This window comes from Convolutriloba macropyga, chromosome 6, assembly GCF_964194025.1.
Source record: "Convolutriloba macropyga chromosome 6, txConMacr16.3, whole genome shotgun sequence".
Lineage (NCBI taxonomy): Eukaryota > Metazoa > Xenacoelomorpha > Acoela > Convolutidae > Convolutriloba > Convolutriloba macropyga.
Genome location: NC_134473.1, coordinates 30,969,008 through 30,984,220, shown reverse-complemented (window position 1 = coordinate 30,984,220; position 15,213 = coordinate 30,969,008). Strand labels below are relative to the sequence as shown.

At 34.6% G+C, this 15,213-nt stretch overlaps 2 protein-coding genes across 2 annotated transcripts in view; one reads left to right on the top strand and one right to left on the bottom strand.

Moving 5' to 3' along the window:
• The first annotated feature begins 1,124 nt into the window (after window positions 1-1,124).
• On the top strand, window positions 1,125-4,997 carry LOC142341287 (uncharacterized). Its single transcript, XM_075392206.1, has 3 exons — window positions 1,125-3,001; window positions 3,386-3,612; window positions 4,333-4,997. Exons 1-3 carry the CDS (start codon window positions 1,125-1,127, stop codon window positions 4,995-4,997), a joined length of 2,769 nt encoding a protein of 922 aa, XP_075248321.1.
• Window positions 4,998-10,394: 5,397 nt separating this feature from the next.
• The window catches only part of LOC142340926 (uncharacterized), a 65,034-nt gene continuing 60,215 nt past the window's right edge, over window positions 10,395-15,213 (bottom strand). The window contains exons 15-16 of the mRNA XM_075391705.1: window positions 14,360-14,462; window positions 10,395-10,618 (exon numbers count right to left, since the gene is read on the bottom strand). Coding sequence (XP_075247820.1) covers window positions 10,450-10,618; window positions 14,360-14,462 — 272 coding nt within the window. The 3' untranslated portion in view covers window positions 10,395-10,449. The remainder of the gene's footprint in view (window positions 10,619-14,359; window positions 14,463-15,213) is intronic.

The window sequence follows — 15,213 nt, the reverse complement described above, 5'->3', positions numbered from 1 at the left end:
TGAAGGAAGTCAAGAATGCTTCCGATACTTTCCGATTTTTGATTTAAAAGTCACAGTTCGAGTTGGGAATGTCACAACCATTAAGCTATGATTGCGGGAACATAATGCTATATAAACCGACTGATTCGTAACAAATCTTGCCGCCAATTGAAACATTGATTAATACTTCTCTCTCTCACATCAATACACAACTTATCAGGTTACTGTGCCCAGCCAAACGCACAGCTGCACACAAAAATTTTTCTGCAAGGCGGCCAAACAAAAACAGACAAAACAGCAAAGGGACAAGACACTGCCAAAGATACCAGAAAGGGCCAAAGAGACGAAAAGCCAAAACGAGAGAGCAAAGGAGAGTCCAAAAAGAGAGCAAAAAACAAAGCCAAAAAGAGAGAGCAAAAAGAGAGAGAGCAAAGAGTCCGAAAAGAGTAGCTAGCAAGGATCAACAGGGTGAAGTTCCAGACCCTAGTTTCGAAGGAGTCTGTTTGAGTGCCGGCAAAGTGCCAAACCAAGATTGAAAACATTAATTGTTCTAAATTTGTAAAAAGTTACTTTCCTAAAAAGTAGCTTATTGGCTGTGACGCGCGTGCATTTCCGGATACCGTTCGGACATTTTTTTGAAAAAGCGCAACCTAATCGAACACCGTTCAATTTTTGAAACAGCGCTGATTTGCTGAATATCGTTCAGATTTTGATTTTAAAACATTGTAATAAACCTGTAGAGCAGCGCAAAACTTAAACACTCTACAAATATGGTCGAACTTGATTGATAAATGATAATAACTTTGGAAAAATAATCATGCTAATAAGGGGCGATACATGTAGAGACTGCCCTTGAGTCTGTGAAGTTATTGCAACCTGGGTTCCGCTAAGGATAACACCCGACCTAGAGGATCCTTTTACAGTCGAACCTTGTAAGGACGTGGCCTGGCCGTTTCTCAGTGACCAGTAATGACATAGACAAGAGGGTAGTGTGTGCGTGTAGGACCTTTTGTTTGCCGACCTTTTAATCCTAATTCTCCAAAGAGTTGGTTTTTGTATGAAAGTAACGAGTGAAAAAGGATTGAATTGATAAACTGATTAGAGAATAATTTTTGCTTTGCATTGATAGACTGGTTAGACAAGAGATGAGTGATAAGAACGAACGTGTCCGATTCAGCGGGAAAGAAGAAGACTTTTTGTACTTTTCGGAGCAATTTGAAGCTCGCATTTTTGTCCTTAAGTTGTACAAGGTACTTGATGGTAGTAGTACATTTGAAGATTATGTCCCATCTACACGCCCTAACGCTTCACGAGCCGAAAAAGACGCAGCTATAGATAAAGGGAGAGAAATTTTCAAAGAAAAGCAAATGCAAATATGGTATGAGCTTGTCTCGGCGCTAGACAAGCAGTCAGTTCTTTATCTTAGGCCATATAAAGGAGATGGGGCTGAAGCATGGGATGTGTTAACTAAGAGATTCCGTAGCTTTGAGAGACCTAGATTACAAAAATTAGTAAGCGAACTCACTAGCCTTGTTAAAAGAGACGACGAAAGTCTAATCGAGTATATAACAAGAGCAGAGGAACTACAATTTAACCTTAACCAAGTCAACGAGGGTTTGAGTGAAAAAACGTTTACATCAATTCTACTGAAAGGTCTGCCGAACGAATTTGATAATTTTGTCACACTTGTTAAGTACGGTAGTGAGGATAAATCACTTGATGAGTTGAAGCGAGATCTGATCAACTTTGACACTGAGCGAAGAATAGAGAGTGATAGGAAAAACGCAAGTGAAAGTGTCTTCCTAACAAAGCACAAGAGGTGCCATAACTGTAACAAGTTTGGACATATTGCAAAATTCTGTCGCTCAAATAATAAGCCTCATAACCCACAGCCTAATACCAGCAAAGTAATTCAATGCTACAATTGCAATAAGTTTGGACACAAAGCTACAGAGTGTAGGAATAAAAAGTTTGAGAGTCATGCCAGGCGAAGCGTTAGAAATGAGAAACAGAACTTAGCAAAAGATGAAGAATACTTCAGTTTCTTTTTATGCCCATTTGATGATGAGGGAGTAGGACTAGTGCTAGATTCGGGGGCAACAAGTCACATGATGAACAACAGGGAAATGTTTATCGATTTCGATGACAGTTTCTCGGGCAAAGTACTGAACGCAAACAAAACGGAGTCTGAAACTTGTGGCCGAGGTACAGTTGCATTTTTAGTTAAGGATAGTAATCAGGTTAATAGAAAAATTATCTTAGAGAACGCCTTGTTTATACCTGAAAACTCACACAGTCTAGTGTCAATTAGTAAACTTAGAGAAGCAGGAGCTGAAGTTTTGATAGGACCAGAACTAAGCATAATTGACAAAAGCGGTCTAGAGTACCCACTTAGGCAGGAGAAAAATTTGTTCATTTGGGACTTTAGAGAGATTGATAAAACTTGCAAAGAAAATTGCCTACTGTCCAGTAGCTTAAAAATGTGGCACAAAAGATTGGGTCATAACAATTTTACGGACCTTAGCAAACTAGTTGAACACGTTGAAGGAATGCGTATCAGCGACAGTTCGGTAGATGTATGTGAGATTTGTGAGTTGAATAAGGCTAAGAAACAACCAATAGCAAAAGATTGCACAACAAGAGCACAAGCAGTGTTGGACATTGTGCACACAGACATCTTAGGGCCTATTACCCCCGAGGCTGTAGATGGCCACAAGTACGCGATAGGATTTGTTGATAGCTTCAGTAGATATTGTAGGGTTTACTTTATGAAGTCAAGGGACGAGACTCTAGAAAAATTTCAACAATTTTGTGCAGATGTAGGCCAACCTTTAACTTTAGTATCAGATGGTGCAAAAGAGTACATATCTAGCGACTTTAAAAAGTTTGCCCGGCTAAAAGGAATCAGGCTTGAGAATTCTGCGGCGTACACGCCACAAGAGAATGGTAAAATTGAGAAACTTTGGGACGTCACTGTAGGAACTGCTAGATGTTTAGGAGATCAGGCTTCTTTAGAGAAAAAGTATTGGACTTATTCGCTCAACATGGCGTTCTATTTGAAAAATTTTTGCTATCATTCGGCAATAAAGAAAACCCCTCATGAAGCCATGTATGGTGAGAAACCAAATCTTAGTTTCATGAAAGTATTCAGTTGTGTAGCTTACCCTTTCCTAGAGAAACAGTTCAGAAACAAAATAGACAGAAAAGCAAAAAAAGGAATTTTCTTAGGTCATGCACTCGATAGTAGATCTTTTTTGATAGGAAAAGAAAACGATCGCGGTGAGCTTAAGGTTCAAAAAACAAGGAATGCAAGGTTCGACGAGAACAACTATTACTTCGGAGTGAATGAACAGGCAAATCTAGAACATGAGGTAAAAAAAGAGATGAGTGAAATAGTTTTTTTAAGTGAAATTGTTGATCAAAATTTGTTACCTAAAAACGCAAAAGAGGCGCTCAAGAATGAAAACTGGAGGAAGGCAATGCAGGACGAATATAACTCACTGAGTGAAAATAAAGTTTGGGATCTGGTTGAGAATAATGGAGCAAAAGTAGTGGGTAGTAGATGGCATTTTGGAGTTAAATATGGTGCGACGGGGGAGATAAGTAGATTCAAAGCAAGGTTCGTGGCCAAAGGTTACAGTCAAGTCTTGGGGAAGGATTTTCATGAGACGTACTCACCAACGACTAGGTTGTCAACAATTCGTTTAATTGTGAGCTTGTCTGTTCAAAAAGGGTCGAAAATAAGACAAATGGATATAAAAACGGCATACCTTAATGCACCTATAGCTGAAAAAATTTACATGAAACAACCAGAAGGTTTTGAGCAATTAGACAACAAAGGAAAACCTCTTATTTGTTTAATGAAGAAAAGTCTTTACGGTCTTAAGCAGTCAGGAAGGAATTGGTATCAGACATTTAGGAACTTTTTGGTAGCTAAAGGTTTTGAATCTTCGGTTCATGATAACTGTTTGTTCATAAAGAAAAGTGAAACACAAGTTCAAGGCGCAGTTTGTTTGTGGGTAGATGATATAATAAGCTGTGAATTTCAGGAAAACTTCTCGGCTTGGTTTGAGAGTGAGCTGTCTAAGGATTTCAAAATAAGTGATTGTAGGGATCTTTGTTGGTTTCTTGGAATGAAAATTGTGAAAAAGGAAAATTCAATTGAAATCAACCAAGAACAGTATATTGAAAAGCTGTTAGAGAGATTTGGACTAGAAAATTGCAAATCAGTAGAGACACCACTTGCAGAAATAAAACTAACAAAAGAAGACTGCCCTCAGGAGGGGAGTGAAGAGCAAGAGCGCATGAAAAATTTTGATTTTAGAAATTTAGTGGGTTGCTTGAATTATTTAGCTTGCTCAAGTAGACCAGACATTGCTTTTGCAGCAAATTCCTTAAGTTCTTTTGTTGAGAATCCAGGGGAAAATCACTGGAAAGCCGGAAAAAGAGTTTTGAGATACCTCAAAGGTTCTAAGTCAAAGAGTTTAGTTTTTAGGAGGGGAGACAAGTTAACCTTAGAGTGTTACTCCGATGCCGATTGGGCGGGAAATTTAGACCATAGGAAAAGCACTTCAGGATATTGTTTCAAACTTAGTAGTAGCTCAGCCGTTGTCAGCTGGTCAACAAAGGTTCAAAGATGTGTTGCTACATCAACGGCAGAAGCCGAAATGAATTCCTTAGTAGAGGCAACAAAGGAGGCCATTCACTTGAGAGATCTGCTTCAGGACTTAAGCGTTGAGGTGCAAAAACCTATTGAGATTTTCGTTGACAACCAGGCATGCATAGCGCTCAGCAAGCAGTCCACTCACTATGGAAAAACAAAACACTTTGCACTTAAACTTCATTTCATAAGGGAGCTTGTAGAAAGGGGAGAGCTGGAATTGAAATACTTGCAAACTGACCTCATGATCGCAGATGTCCTCACCAAGGGGTTAGGTAAAACAAAACACGCTAGGTTTTGCGCGGCTCTCTTAGGTGACACCCAACCCGAAAGGAGGGGTGAAGGAAGTCGAGAATGACTTCCGATACTTTCCGATTTTTGATTTAAAAGTCACAGTTCGAGTTGGGAATGTCACAACCATTAAGCTATGATTGCGGGAACATAATGCTATATAAACCGACTGATTCGTAACAAATCTTGCCGCCAATTGAAACATTGATTAATACTTCTCTCTCTCACATCAATACACAACTTATCAATGTATAAAACGTAGTTAGTGCAGCAGGTGCTGTCTATGCTTTCGTGGCAATTCAATTAATATTAAATAAAACTTCTCAATCAGCCTTTAATTTCGGGCCTAGCTATGATCTTATAATCTTTCAGACCTGAAATTGATATAGTAAGTAAATTCTATTCTTGAAATCAATTGTCACTTTGATAATTTTCCACATAATTCGGCACTTCGTACTGTTATTAAGAGATCACACATGACCTTTTCATCATAGCGGCAAACCATCCAACTTTTTCTTTACTTGGAGTTCTTGTTTTTGAGTTCAATAATCGGAATATAAAATTTTCTTCCACTCGCAAATTATATTTTTTTAACTTTCAATTTTTTTTTACAGTTCAAGCTTCCCAAAATATAACTAACTCTCATTATCCTACTTTATAAAGACATAGCCGAACAGCTCTGTCATTGACATGTAACGCCAGAAAGATGTCTTGCATAAAAACTTTGTTAAGACGTCAAAGTATCCAGATAAAATTTTGACAAAAATGGTTTCATCAATGTTTTCAAATATATTTTTCCAATTGTCCTATTGTCGATACCGCTCTAAAAAATATACCTCATGAAACATAGGTAATAAAATTGGGTAAAATTAGGTAATTATGGGGAAGCTGAATCAGCAGTCAGCAATTTTTATGGGCTGACGATGTAACATTTACCGGTCCAATTTGAATGCTTAACTTGTAAATTAACACATTGATTAACACCTTGTATTATGTTATACATACTGAACAACTAATTCTTTCGCGCTTTCTATGGTGAATGAAAAAATTTGAAAAAAAGAAAAAGTTCAGTTGAAGTTGAATTTATTATATGTTGAACTCGACCGGAACGAACTCGCATGAAACGTACAAAGTAGCTATTTGACTTACGTTTTATTACATGTCAACCATCTCCTGAAAGAAAATAGCAACCCAGGTTGAGAAAATGCGACGAAATTGACGTAAGAAGCGTTATTTTTTGTAGAATTTTGTTGATTTCGTCGGTTTTTTATGTAGGAAATGTCGATTACCGATTGTCGGTATTGTCAATTTTTGATGTAAGAAGTGTCGATTATCGTCGTTTTTCGTCGGTATTGTCAGTCTCATTTCGTTTTAAATACAAACGGAGTAGGGTAAAATTTAGTCACTGGTGGTGCAGTGGAGGAGAAGGTGGATAGTAATTTAGGGGTCGAAGGTTCACATCCCCCACAGAGCTTGGCATTTTTTAAAGATTTTTAGAACGGCAAAAACCGACGATTCTTACAATTAATTACCGAAAACGACGAAAAGAACGTCAGGGTTTGATCGGTTTTTGCAATATAAAACCGACAAAAACTGACAACTCCTTATGTTTGAACCCAAACAAATTCTCAACTCGGGAAGTTCTTACAAGTTAAACATTTGGTCTCGAGCCAGGTTGATGAAAAGTGGAGGATGAATTTTGGATAGAAAAATCAAATACATCTCTGATTTAAATTTTTTTTATGAAAAAATGCGTAAGAGGTCATGCAGCTATACATAAATGATAATATTTTTAAATAACTTGGCAAAATTTTTGCATACAAATGAAAATGACAACCACTGGGGAAATAACTCATCAACTTATTGCATTTTCTCGGGATTTTCTAGCAGTTGACAAGGGGGCTCCCTATAGGGAAGTAAATTAAAGTTTTTTAAAACCTTGATAGATTCTCACAAAAAGTTCAAACGTCTAAACAGAAACGGGTCATAGCAAGGAGATCGATTTTTTTTATTTCAAACAAATGAAACTAGAAACGACAGACATATCGTCAACTCTCAAGCATATATTTTCTCAAGCATAAAAAAAAACAATTTTTTCAAGCGAACAAAAGTTTTACCAAAAAGGAAAAAATGTGATGTTAATATCAACATCTATACCATAATCACGCTAAACATTATCCTTTAATTCTCCAATTAGATTTGAGCTCGACGTGGTGGAACTCGTGAGAAACGTACAGTTTACGAAGTAAACCTTCGAAATGAATTTTCTCACATGTTAAACGTTTGGAATGAAGAAAAATTAGAGTGAAATAATGGAATGCATTTCAGATAGCAAACTCAAGTACCTATTGAATTAAATTTTTTGCTAAGAACAAAAAATTTAATGAGAGTTTCTATGAACTTATGCAGCTATAAGTAATTGACAAAACTTTTGAAAAAACCTGGAAATATTTTTGCATACAATTGAGCACGGGCATCACTGAGGAATAAGTTCATCAATTTATCGCTACTTATAATGGATTTTGACAGTTTACAAGGAGCCTCGCAATTTAGTGATAGCACGTAATGCCTCGACACTGCTTGTGAACAATCTTTTCTAAGTTGCTTACAAATTAGAGCAGAGATAGCCTTCCTCTAAGGAAGTGAATCAGTTTTTTTAAATGCTTGATTGATTTTTAAGAAAAAGAAAAACTTCTGAACAAAAAAAGTGTGCAAACAAGTGAAATCATTTTTCTATTTTGCAGTAAACAACGGATATTTAAAAACTCTAACGTAATTTTTCACGCAAAAAAAGCTATTTCAATATGTCAACAACAATTTTACCAAAATTATAATCGTCTCAACAGAAACGGGACATAGCAAGGAGATCGAATTTTTTTATTTCACTAAATTGAAACTAGAAACGACAGACATATCGTCATGAATAACATATTTTCTCAAGCAAAAAAAAACAATTTTATCAAGCGAACAAAAGTTTTACCAAAAAAGAAAAAATGTGATGTTAATATCATTATCTATACCGTCTTCACGCTAATTTTTATCCTTTAATTCTCCAATTAGATTTGAGCTCGACGGGCTGGAACTCGTAAGAAACGTGCAGTTTACGAAATAGCACTTCGAATTGAATTTTCTCACATGTTAAACATTTGGAATGAAGAAAAGTTAGAGTAAAATGAAGAAATGCATTTCAGATAGCAAACTCAATTACCTATTGGATTAAATTTTGTGCTGAGGACAAACAATTTAATGAGAGTTTCAATAAACTTATGCAGCTGTAAATAATTGACAAAAATTTTGAATAACCTTGAATTATTTTTGCATACAAATGAGCACGGGCATCACTGAGGAAAAAGTTCATCAATTTATCGCTACTTATAAGGGCATTTTGACAGTTTAAAAAGAGCCTCGCGATTTCGTGATAGCACGTAATGCTTTGACACTGCTTGTGAACAATCTTCTGTTTGTTGCTTACAAATTAGAGCAGAGATAGCTTCCCCTAAGGAAGTAAATCAGTTTTTTAAATGCTTGATCGATTTTTACGAAAAAGACAAACGTCTAACCAAAGAAAGTGTGCAAACAAGTGAAATCAATTTTCTGTTTTGCATTAAACAACGGATATTTAAGAACTCTAACGTAATTATTCATGCGAAAAAAAAAACAAATTCAATATGTCAACAACATTTCTACCAAAAATTTAAAAAGATGGGAACCAAATATAAGAATCTATACCCTTTTTAAGCTGAATCTTTGAACTTATTTCTTCAAGTTCAACTATCCAGTCAGAATTTAGCTCAACTGAATGGAACTCGCAAGAAATGTACAATTTAGAAGTTAGCAATTTGAATTGAAAGTTATCATTAATAATTCCGTCCTGAACCGGGTTAGTGTAATACGGAGAAATCCATTTTGGAAAGCACACTCGAGTGCTTTTTAGAATCAAACATTTCTGAGGAAAAAAATCAGTAAAAACGCGTAAAAGTTTTTGCAACTGAATGGAATTAATAATTGTTTTTAAATAGGCTTGCAAGATTTCTCCATACATTCGAATTTGGCCATCACCGGCTCATCTACTCATCGCCACTTATATATTTTTGTCTAACAATTGATGAGACTTTTCAAAAAGTTCCTCAACTAACGAATTCTTATTTACTGAGAATGTCTAAGAATGTATGCAGTTATAAGTAATTGATAATAATTTTCAATATTGTTGAAAAATTTTTCGCAAACGACTTAATATGGTCAACACTGAGGAATAAGCTCATCAACTTATTGCTACTTATATGGAATTTTTGACAGTTGAAAAAGAACTTCGCGAATATGTGATAGCATGGAATGCTTTGAAATGGCTTATTAACAATTTTTTGTTAGTTGCTCACCAATTGGAGCAGAGATAGACTGTCTATAAAAAAGTAATCCAGTTTTTTTTAAAACCTTGATAGACTTTTACAAAGAGTACAAACGTCAAAACAACAAAGTGTGCCAGCAAGTGAGATCACATTTCTGTTTCTCTTTAAACGACATGAAAAAAGTTTGACGTTATTTTTCATGCAAAAAAAAACAATTTTATCATGTAAACAACAAATTTAACAAAAAACGAAAATGAGATCCAAATATTAAAATCTAGCGTCTTCTAGCTAAATCCTTAAATTTATTTCCAAAAGTTCAATGAACTAGTTATAATTTCGCTCAACCGGAAGGAACTTGCGAGAAACGTAGAGTTCACAAGTTAGCAAATGGAAATGGATAATCTCAAAAGTTAATAACTCGGTCTTGACCCGGCTTAGTTTAAAAACGGAGAAATCGATAATAGATGGCAAACTCGAGTACTTCTGGAAATTAAATTTTTCTGAGGACAAAATAATGTGAAAAGGCCTGAAAGTTCCAGCAACTAAAAAGAACTAATAATATTTCAAAATTTCTTGCAAGATTCTTGCTTACAATTGAACATGGTTATCACTGGCTGATCAACTAATCGCCACTTATATCTTTTTTTTCAAACAATTGATGAGACTTTTTGCAATACTCTTAATCTAACAAAGTAACCAACAGCTAAAAGTATACCCCCTAAGAACAAGTAGGGACGTAGAAAGAATTTAACTGACAGCCAAAAATTATACCAATGAATTAATAAAATTTTCTTATTTTGTAACTTAAGTTAACAAGAAACATATGCTCGTGTTCTGTTAAATAAAGTTTTCATCTGAAGTAAATAAATTTCATAATTTATTACAAGCCTCCATTGGTATTTTGAGAGGAACATTGAAGAAAACTAAAGCAAAGAAAACTGCAATCAAAAGTTAGTTAAACTAGAAGCCATTGAATAAAATTAGTATAATCTATGGAAATATAAAAATGATTTACCGAGATGATCCATCCATCTTTAGCGCTGTCAATGTGAAACATGAAAGTCCTCCAAAAGCCAATTTTTTATCTGTATTTGAGCTTGCTAGTAACAATTTTGTTTGGCTATGCTCACAAAATTTATCATATGCCACTTTAATGCAAAAAAAAATACAAATTTAGAAACAAAACTCGCACTCACGAATAACACAAACTTCCTCCACTGTTTCATTTGAGCTCCCGATATTTCCCAATTTGCCTGGTTGAACCAGACACCTGTTATCAGCAGTTTTCGCCCACTTCCTTGCATAGGGGTCGATTTTCATTACTTCCGCGGTCGTACAAGAGCTAAAAGGAACTGGTTCCATTTTAATTTAAGACAGCTGATACTTCTACCGTTTTTTAGCTTGCTACAGCGTCGGAGAACTATGTACACTGACAAATTCAAACTATTTTTCAGCAAAGAGATTGGTGAACATTTAGTTAATTCGAAGAGTGTCAGTTTGTTATGAATGAGATTTTTTTCTCGCAGATGGTTTGAATTTACCGTGTGGATCTTTTGTTAACTCAAATTCATCAAATTGGTTTTCATCAGATTTTTTGATACTTCTTTTTTTGATACTTCGAAATTTTTTTATAGAATTTTTTTATACTTCGAAAACCAGCCCAATAATGATTAAAACCTTTAGGTTTTTATTGCGCTAATTTGTTGAATTGTGAGACAAAGGCTTTGTAAAATATAATACCAACTCTAATGCTACAATCTATTGTATTTCCGTGCGGGAAGAATTATCTTTTTACTATTTTTTGTTAAGTCAAATTTGGCCTATTGAAACATTCATTGTACAGAGTTCTGAGTTGCATCATTAGAAAACTTGTAATATTTATAGTTCCAGGTCACCAACTTTACTTCTAGACAGAGCACACTAGGAAAATTTATGATTTTGTTTGCTCCAGTTTGTTGTCAATATTATTTCCAAAGAGTAAAGGGAGCAGAATCTTCGCTTTAAAAAATCTTTCTTTTTAACATAACCCATCCGTTGAAGCGACAATTAAAAATTTCTACTTCACCTATGAGAAATGGGGATAAAATATATAATTCCTTTTCAACCAGTTGTTTAAGAAACATGAATAAAAGCTAGTAAATTAATTTTAGTTCTATTAGGCTTTTTCAGTTTTTTGCCACTGCTGAAATTGCATAAAAGATATGTTCCTTTCTTAAAGAGAAAATTAAGTTAACAGAATGAACCTTCAGTACAGTTTTTTTCCTAGTTATTATTATGCACATTGCTCAATGAGTTCAGCTGTAGAATAATTTAATCAGTGCAGTAAGGCCAAAAAAAAATCAGCAAAATTTTATTAAGGCCCAAAATAGAGGGTCGAACTCCATCATTTTATTAAAAAACATCGAAAATTTTATTGTCGTTTTTTCCATTGTGATAATCTTTTTTTATTTTCACTATAAAAAATTTCTTTACGCGCTTAATCGAAATTGTGGTAGAAAAAATTGAAAGACCTCTATTCATAAAAAGCCCCATAACAAATAATGCAGGCTAAAGTTGGAACTACATTGTTCAAATTATTATTAAAGCTGGATCCATTAAAAGTCCTCCAAAATTGAATGGGAGAAATCATGATTAGAAATTTCTTTTTCGTTCTTTTTCTGATTTTCAATTCCTCTTGAACAAAACAACTATTGTACTGCAGATATTTTTTTACGAAAAAATTTGTTTGACCGTTTTTACTATTCGAACAACTTTTGCGCTCTTGGCTTTGAAATTAGCGTGATCTGAATTTCTATCTCATTCAAAAGTGTTAGCAGCTCAGCCAGCTCTAAAGATGCACCAAAATTGGCAATTTTTTCCATGTTTAAAAATTATTAGTGGACAGACTGGTATGTAATTACTTCTAATGATGCTTATTTGAAGGCTTCCTTAGCGAATTTAGTTGAAAATTACCGTAACCAAATTTTCTGTAACTTTGTGCTGCACAGTTTCATTGAATTATACCACGATTTTTTTTCGTTATGTTGGTGTTTTCTAGAAAAATATGTTGCAAACTATTTGAGTATGAAGCGAAAAAAGAGTGAAAGGCAAGGAAGTTGAAAAAAGAAAGGATTTGTTTCTTCAGTGAAAAATTGACTTTTATGAGAACACAAAAATGAAACGGTTAATAGCCTTTGTTGAAGAGATGCATATTTTATTGATGAAAAAAGTTTTAAGCGCACAGTGGCGTTCAAGAAAACGAACTTACACAGTAGAAGAAGAGTTTGGTGCATTACTGCTGTCCCTGAAAAAACCTTAAAAGCTATTATTTAGGATATAGCAACTCATTGAATATGCCCGCAACAAACAACTGGCTGATGAATTTCTCGAATCATTAGAATTGTTTGCTTGGATTTCTGAAGGGAAAATTTTTCATTCGATATGATTTTTAGATTCTTTGTTATCTGTATTTACACAATTTTTACAGGAGCGCATTTTACGCAAATTTGTCAAAAAGATGTGTTCACCTGGATTTGGCTACCATAGCGTTTCAGTACTGGATCATCATATCTGAATTTTACCCAGTCATGAAACATGGCCCTTGAATTGTAGAACTGCCCGGCATTATATACACTTTAACGCATCCTGTTTAGATGTCTGTCAAGAATAAAAATCAAACTTTGAAAGTTCTGGTCATCAGGTTTTATAGACTGTATGTGTTCTGCGCATCATGACTTATAAACGCCGTGTATTCGCGCCATCGTGAATTATAAACGCTGTGTATTCGCGCCATCATGAGTTATAAACTCTGTGTATTCGCGCCATTATGAGCTATAAACTCTGTTTATTTGCGCCATCATGAGCTATAACTAGAAGGCCGAATAAATACAGTTTATAAATCATGATGGCCAGGTATTGATTGAAACGTTCATGATGTACGAGGTAAAAAATGCCATTATCAGAACGCTGGTAATAGTAAAATTCAGATTGAAAAAAACTATGATTCAGTATTGAAGTTATTTCGTATTCGAGTCCAGGCAGATGCTTTGAGAATTTCACAGTCAAATTTATGCTGACTTCACTTCTCCTTGGAGTGTGATAATTTCTTTCTGTCGATGAAAACATAGTAGTAATGTTCATCAAGAATATTTAACCAAGTGTTATAAAAAGTTTACACTTCACAAGAACAATCAGTTATTGAGTTCTTGTTAGCGTCTTCGAGTTATTTCAGTTCTTTATAAAAAAAGTGATTTTTTTGCTTTTCGACGCCTCAACGCAACTTGTACCCGGCTTCCACTTATGTAAACATCTGCGTTTTTTAGACCTCGAGTATTTAGGCGACATAATTGTGGCTTTAATTTTTGTTCAATTTCTTTGGGAATTTCGCAACTAAATTTTTTTGAAAGCAAAAAGGAAAACCTTGTTCTGATTTTTGAAAATTTTCTCCGAAATTGACACTTCTTTTTGTTGAATTTCCACTCGCATAGTCCATTCACAGGGTGAGCTCTTTTGTCGTGTGATTTGGGGTTTAAATGGCTCCAGGTTTTATTTTTTGTTTACTTTTTTTCCAGCTTTGAGAATAATGCAGAACTTTTCCTCATAAATGGCAGATTATGACTGGTTTTGATTTTTCGGGAACCTTCTTTTAAAAATTCTAAGACAAAAATGCTTTTTATGAGTTGCCAATTTTTTGAAGTTAATTGTTTGAGAAAAGCTATAAACTTGTTCAAAAGACTCCAAAACACTTAAGATAAAATTATTATAGGAAAAATTTTAATGGAGTTTCACTTTTGTGAAAACTTTTATGAGCACATTTGTTTCTTTCAACGATGTCTCAATACTTGGGCTATTAGCAGTGTGCTTAATTAATATTGTGTTGAATTTTTAAGATTTAATTTGTCTGATTTTGGGAAGAATTTAATTACACAATTCTATATTTCTGTGGAAAATTCAAATTTCAGTCGCAAAGTTGTTTATCGTTCTCAGAAAGAAACGCGGGAAGAACATTTTTCGATCTTAATGAACATGTCAAGTTTTTTTCAAATTATCAGAAAAACTTTCCGAAAAGTAGCCAAGAGATACTGGGGAGGAAACAGTTCCTAACGCTGGATCAACAGGTTCCATGATTCCTTCGGAGAAGTAATTGGGATCGCTTAACTTGAATCCTGTGTAGCCAACAGCAGTGCAGTCTCCAGAATAGAAGACACCTGAAAAACCCTTTCAGTTTATCTTTGGGCTCTGGTTTAAGAGCCGTCCGTAGAGGTTTTTGGATTCTTCCGAACAAAATTGCTCGGAAAATTGTTTATCTTTTCTTTAAATAAACTGTATGAAACGAATGCAAACAAAGTTTTTCGCAACCTCACAAGGAAATTTTTATTGTATATTTTCAACAAAAAGAGCATATTCTATAGTGCACTTGATGTCACGATAGAAATTGTTCTTTTTTCTTTTTGTGGAAACCATATGATAAAATTTTCCTTTGTAATTTTGTAAGATTGCATCCGGAAAATCTTGTGTAGATTATTAAACTGCAGAGGAAGGGCTGATTTGCGTAGGTCAAGTTAAATCGAGCGCGTAACAAAATTCCGTTTTGCTATATGATTTACAAGAACTTGGGGGATTTGGGTTACATTTAAAATCTAGTGATACTGAAAGTAACCGAATTTGCGTGGGCAAAGCAGCAAAATTTATTTCAGGTCTGTCTTTAAGATGTAATGATCGAGTCAAAAAGCAAATTTTTTTGGTTAAGATTTTAAGAAATCTTTTTCAACTGTTTGAGTATTAGAAATCGGATGAACAATCTGAAAAAAAAAGTCGATCAGACTTTTAGAATTGGTAATATTTGTATGCACAGAAATTTGTCACCCATCATAATGAACACATTTTAAGACTACGAACACCTGAAAATGCCTGTTTATTGGGTTATAATTATTATAAAATAGCTCATTTGGCTACTGC

What these genes read in the sequence shown, in the direction of transcription:
- LOC142341287 (XM_075392206.1), top strand. Translation starts at nt 1,125, where the DNA reads ATGAGTGATAAGAACGAACGTGTCCGATTCAGCGGGAAAGAAGAAGAC. An exon ending in CAGGCTTCTTTAGAGAAAAA is followed by an intron (nt 3,002 to 3,385) that starts GTATTGGACTTA and finishes AGTTTTTTTAAG; the next exon opens with TGAAATTGTTGATCAAAATT. An exon ending in AGCAAGGTTCGTGGCCAAAG is followed by an intron (nt 3,613 to 4,332) that starts GTTACAGTCAAG and finishes TGAATTATTTAG; the next exon opens with CTTGCTCAAGTAGACCAGAC.